General features: G+C 48.8%; 1 protein-coding gene across 1 annotated transcript in view; it reads left to right on the top strand.

Moving 5' to 3' along the window:
- Positions 1-1,332: 1,332 nt before the first annotated feature.
- The window catches only part of LOC132387245 (oxidized low-density lipoprotein receptor 1-like), a gene marked incomplete at its 3' end in the record, with an annotated part of 8,936 nt that continues 3,973 nt past the window's right edge, over positions 1,333-6,295 (top strand). The window contains exons 1-3 of the mRNA XM_059959605.1: positions 1,333-1,398; positions 3,150-3,263; positions 5,029-5,196. Of these exons, the coding sequence (XP_059815588.1) occupies positions 3,155-3,263; positions 5,029-5,196 (277 nt within the window). The remainder of the gene's footprint in view (positions 1,399-3,149; positions 3,264-5,028; positions 5,197-6,295) is intronic.

Genomic DNA, 6,295 nt, shown 5'->3' with positions numbered 1-6,295 from the left:
GATCATACTGAATGGCGGTGCAGGCTCGAAGGGCTGAATGGCTTTCTCCTGCACCTATTTTCTATGTTTCTAAAATTAATTCATGCAATTATATTCTTGCCCTCTGGGATGAATGCTAACATTCTATATGCCATCCTCACCAGCGACTGCCCCTGTAAGTCATCCAGCAGGGAACCGCACACGAAGAGCCCCAATTCCCTTGGCGTCACAGCGAGAGATTGTTCTCCCCACTTAGAAAATAATCTATACTTTAATTTACTGTCCCAAAGTACATGACCATACATTTCCTCACACGGGTCTCTATCCGTCCATTTCCGAGGCAGAAAATAATTGGCCTGCTGAGAGTAAAGGTGAAAGTGACAGCTAACCCATGACCGGGTAGTGAGAGTGTCCGAAACTGGAAGCATGTAGCTGTTTATTCGGGAACATGACACATTTGTGTCTGCCTGAATGTGTTGGGCCCAGTGTAGATCCTCAGGGATGCTGACCCCAAGATTCCGTGGAGCTTCAAATCAGAGGATAGTGGCAAAATGCGGCCATTTCACCCGTCGGGTCAGCTCCAGCATATGATCTTGGCTGATCCACTTCAGTCCTGAGTCCCAAACAAACTCTGACTTAAATATGCCAGTAACCTCTGCTCCACGCCGCCTGTGACTGTGACTAATCCTTCCGACTCACCCTCCTGCCCTCCCTTCCATTCATTATCTCTTTCTCCTCCTATTTATCATCTTTTCCACATCCTTCGTCTATATGTCTCTCCTCCATTTCTCCCCACGCATCTCTCTGTACTCTCTGTAGCGCTCCCTCTTTCCCTCACTCTCCCCTCCTTCTCCACTCTGCCTCCTGTCATTCCGGCTCTCTATCCCACTCTTTCTCCCGTTCACCGCCTCTTTATTCTCTCTTTCCCAAACGCTCGCCGAAGCTCCTCACACTCTATTCTCTACATCCCTCCTCCCTACACTTGTTTTCCCATTTCCGTCACCCTTACCTTCCATTTATCTTCACACACTGCCCCTGCTCTCACCCTCTACCCTCTGTACACTCCCGCTTACCTCTTCTCCGCTGATCCCTAATATTCACCTTTGTTAACTCCCCCCTCTTTCTCCCCTCTCTCAATGTTCTCCCAACACCCACCACTCTAATCTCTCTCGACAAGGCTCTCCCACGTCCTCAATCTCTCTGCCAGCCTGCACTTCCTCCCCCTGCTCTCGGTTCCTCATTTTATCATCTGTCCACCTGGAGTTCGCTGGTGTCGGTTTGACCGCCTTCTCATCACGGGTTTCCTCTGACAACGGTCGTTTTCAGCTCAGAGACGCAGAGCCCTGAACACGATGGACGAAGGCAGGACTTATGTGAATGTGAAGTTAGCAAAAACGGGACCAGAGTCTCCTTCCAACGGTGAGTGGGTCAGAAAAATGGAGGGAGAGAACTCCATTCTGTGCTTGATCCCGGATGTGCGTGATCGGACGGGGGGCGGGAGCCTCACTGACTCTCACTGTTCTGCCCCCAGCCCAACCTAATGTATCGTACGTGGAACTTAAACTCAGGACCCTCTCTGTTCCCCGGGTCCGGACAGGTGGAGGTCAGTTTCATCTCGGTCAGTTTGGCTGTGTTCAGCTGATGTGTTCGTTCCTGTCGGACATCTCAGTAGAAACGCACAATTAACCCTAACGATTAGTCAGAGGGAACCCACGAACCCATCACGTTCACTGTTCTGTCCCCAGCTGAACGGATGGGAGAGGGGATGATGGGGGTGCTCTGTTGGAGGGTTGGTGAGGAGCCTGCACTCGGGGCTGGGGAGTGAAGACAACGCCAGGGAGGGGCGGTATAGAGGGAGAGCTAAGCAATAGTATGAAGAGAGCGTGTTGTGGGAGGTGTCGATGAAGAGAGAATGCCATCGGCAGGGCAGGGTGGAGGTTGTACCGTAGGAGGGATATTGAGAAGGGAGTATTGAGAAAGGGGCGCTATAAGGATGGGCAGAGGGTAGATAATACCGAGGGAGGACTGATGAGGATCGAGGACAGTGGGAGAGACGCTGTATGAAATTTTACCCTAACTCTACACTTTCTTACCTCATTCTCTATTTTTCTCTCCATCTCCAACTCCCTCTTACCCCGCCCCTCTCCCTCTCTTTCCTACTACCCTCTCTCTCTTTCCTTTCTCCTCCCTCTCTCTGTCTTTCATCCTCTCTTCCGACTTTTTCTCACACCTTCTGTCCCTCTTCTCCCCATCTCTCTGGAATTTCACCTCACTCACTCTTGCCCCCCTCCATCCCACAACCCTTTTTCTCCCCTTTCCTTCCCTCATCTAAATCATTCTCCCCACTCTGCCCTCCATTCTCTGTCAATCACTCACTGCTCAAACGCTCTACCGTCTTCCTTCTATCACCACCCCTCCCCGTTCCACTTCCCGTGCACTCTTACCCATTCTGTCCGCACACCCTTTCCTTCCTCTTACCCTTTCTCTATCTCAATGTTCATACCCTCTCTCTGCGCCCCTAATTTCCAACTCATCCCCCACTCCACACACTCTCAGACGGGAAGTAGGGAGGGGAAGATGAAGCGAACTTCAGTGAAAGGGGCTTCGGGTTTTTGTCTCATTGGGTTCTGCGTCACTCCAGGGCCCAGATGCCAAACACAACAACAACGGCCACACAACGGCACAAAACCCTCAAAGATAACAAGCAAATGCAGAATATCAGAAAAATGCATTCATGCGTTATAAATGGATTTCATATGTTATTTCATATGTATTCCAGGCTGAGGGAGAGTTGAAACAGGTCTGTATCATGACGAGAGACAGAGATAGACCAGGCAATTGGGGCACTTCTCCTCCAGAGAGAAAAGTTTTATATCATGGAGTGGAAGGGCAACGGGACTTTCTTTTCAGGAGAGGTGAGGGGCGAGGTTTTGTTTACACAGAGAGTGTGGGTGACTGGAATGTACAGTCAGGGTTGGTGCTTGAGGCAAATCGATAGAGGCGTTTAATCGGCTCTTTGTCATGCACGTGGGTGTACAGGGGTTGGAGAAAGATGAACAGTGCATGAGGAAAAGAGAGTGATTTGAAGACAGAGGATGGGAAGAACAGAGCGGGGTAGATCAGGGAATATGACGATGGATTGACAAAGTAAAGGAACGATTTTTCCACAGACGGTATGGGCAGTGAACGACCCACAAGGAGAGACCGATCAGACCCAAGCACATGGCTAATCTGCGTTTTAACAGCGATCCTCATTATGACGGGTATCTGCTGGAGGATTCATGGTGAGTTTCACACCGGTCGGAACAACCAAACCGCAGAGAATAGGAATGGCCACTGTAACAGCGACATATCCCCAACATTACTCCGAAATACCCTTCACTGTGATGCCAAGACACCGCTCACTGTGGTACTGACGGGTTTCTCAGCATGACTCACCCCTCACCGTGACACCAACACATCCCTCAACATGATACCGATTCATCCCTCAACCTGTTGCCTACACACAACCTAATGAAATAATGATTCAACATAACACTGACACGCCTCTCGACGTGGTGCCGAAGCGTCGCTCACTGTGACGTGCACACATCACTCACAGTGACGCAGACACGTCCATCTCTTTGAAACAGACTCATCTCTTATCAAACAGCAAAAACAGCTCCACCGGAGCACCGACATAACTCTCACCATCACAAATACACATCACTCACCGTGACACCGACAAGCCCCTCAGAGAGTCATCCACACAGACCGCACCGTGACAATAACACTAAACTTACTGTGACAGTGACACATCCACCGTGTCCACAACAGGTCATTCCCTGTGACACACCCCTCACCGAGATATCGACGTTTTTCCTAATGTAACACCAATTCACCAAATACTATGACACAGACGCGTCTCTCACTGCAACACCGTCAAACCTCGCACTGTGACTCCGACACATCTCTCACCGTGACATAGAGATACTCCGCGATGTGACCCGGTACACCTCTCATATGGATCCGGAAACACATTTCACAATGACAGCTACGCGTCTCTCACTGAAACACCGACTCGGTGTGACAGGGAATCAACTATCACCGCGATACTGACGCACCCTCACCGTGTCACCAACAAAAACTTCGCTGGTAACCTGATATACCCCGCAGCGTATCCCAGACACGTACCTCACGGTGGTGCCGACGCTCCTCATTGTGCCACCAGCACCCTACACCGTGACATTGACACACCACTCTCCGTGACCCGCTCAGTAGCGTGACGCTGACACACTATAAACGCCAGACGTCCTTCACCATCCCAGAGCATCTCTGACAGAAGCTACAAACTCCTTTGGGAAGTATATCACGAGATGAACAGGACCCAACGCCAATGTCCACTATCAGTCCAAGAGTTAAACTCAACTTTGATTCAACTTTGAGGAATTTACTCACACGTCACCCTGACATAGGCAAAACCCCTTACCGTGATACCGACACTTAAATTCACAATGACACCGACATAGTCCTCTCCATCACACGGACTCACACCTCAGTGTGACAATATTCCACACAGCGTGGTCATGACATGCCTCTCACGGTAACAGAGACACACTCCTCTCAATGAGACCAGCACCCACACAGCATGCAGATACTCCACACACCGGAACTCTACCAGACCCGCCTCTCTTGACATTTCTCTCGTCGTGACGTTGAGATAAACTTCATTGTGTCCCGGTACACCTCTCTCCGGGGCACAGAAACTCCTATCACTGTGACACCGACACGTTCCTCACAGCAACTCGGACATGTCCAGCCCTGAGACAGGGAATCGTTCATCACAACGATACTGACACAGACCCCATTGTAGCAACAGCATAACCTTCACCAGGGCATTGATAACCCCTCAGAGTGACACAGACACGCCCCTCATGTTTCCGATGAAGCCTCTCACTGTGACACCCGTCACCGTGACACCGACAGAACACTCTCTGCGACCTGTTAGGTAGCGTGACGCTGACTCACGTGTCACTGGAAACGCTAAACATCCTTCACCGTCTCTCTCAGTATCACAGCTTCGTCAGTCGAACGAAACTTGCAACCGAAACTCTGATCTGTCCGATCTTAAACGAATGCACAGCGATCTCCGTCACCAGTTCACTGAGATGGAAACGAAGTACAGATCTGTCAACGAAACCAAGGCTCAAATCTGTGAATTGTTGACCAGCAGAAAAGGTGAGACAACATACCCCTCGTTCACCCGCTCCTTGTCACAGGGCAGGCATGGAGACAGGAACCGTCACTTTGTGCTTGACATCGGGAGTGTGTGAAGAGTTTGACATCAGTGGTGGGTAAATTAACAGTTTGACATCAGTGGTGGGTAAATTATTGGAAAGTATTAATAAATATCTGGATAGACAGGATCTGATTAGGAGTAGCCAGCATGGATTTGTGCGTGGAAGTTTATGTTTGACAAAACTTATTGAATTTTTTGAAGAGGTTACGAGGAATGTTGACGAGGGTAAGGCAGTGGATGTAGTCTATATGGACTTCAGTAAAGCCTTTGATAAAGTTCCACATGGAAGGTTAGTTAAGACGGTTCAGTCGTTAGGTATTAATGCTGGAGTAATACAATGGATTCAACAGTGGCTAGGTGGGAGATGCCAGAGAATAATGGTAGATAATTGTTTATCGGGATGGAGGCCGGTGATTAGCGGGGTGCCTCAGGGATCTGCTTTGTGGCCAATGTTGTTTGTAATATACATAAATGATCTGGATGATGGGATGGTAAATTGGATAAGTAAGTATGCCGATGATACTAAGGTAGGAGGAGTTGTGGATAATGAGGTGGGTTTTCAAAGCTTGCAGGGAGATTTATGCCGGTTAGAAGAATGTGCTGAACGTTGGCAGATGGAGTTTAATGCTGAGAACTGTGAGGTTTTACATTTTAGCAGTGATAATCTAAATAGAACATACAGGGTAAATGGTAGTGCATTGAGGAATGCAGAGGAACAGAGAGATCTAGGAATAACAGTGCATAGTTCCCTGAAGGTGGAGTCTCATGCAGATAGGGTGGTGAAGAAGGCTTTTGGAACGCTGGCCTTTATAAATCAAAGCATTGAGTACAGAAGTTGGAATGTAATGTTAAAATTTTACAAGGCATTGTTAAGGCCAAATTTAGAATATTGTGTGCAGTTCTGGTCACCGAATTACAGGAAAGATATCAATAAATTAGCGAGGGTGCAGAGCCGATTTACTAGGATGTTACCTGGGATTCAGCACTTAGATTACAGAGTAAGGTTGAACAAGTTAGGTCTCTATTCATTGGAGCGTA

This window comes from Hypanus sabinus, unplaced genomic scaffold (assembly GCF_030144855.1).
Source record: "Hypanus sabinus isolate sHypSab1 unplaced genomic scaffold, sHypSab1.hap1 scaffold_166, whole genome shotgun sequence".
Classification (NCBI taxonomy): Eukaryota; Metazoa; Chordata; class Chondrichthyes; order Myliobatiformes; family Dasyatidae; genus Hypanus; species Hypanus sabinus.
The sequence above is the reverse complement of the archived record's forward strand: the minus strand, read 5'-3'. Positions and strand labels throughout refer to the sequence as shown.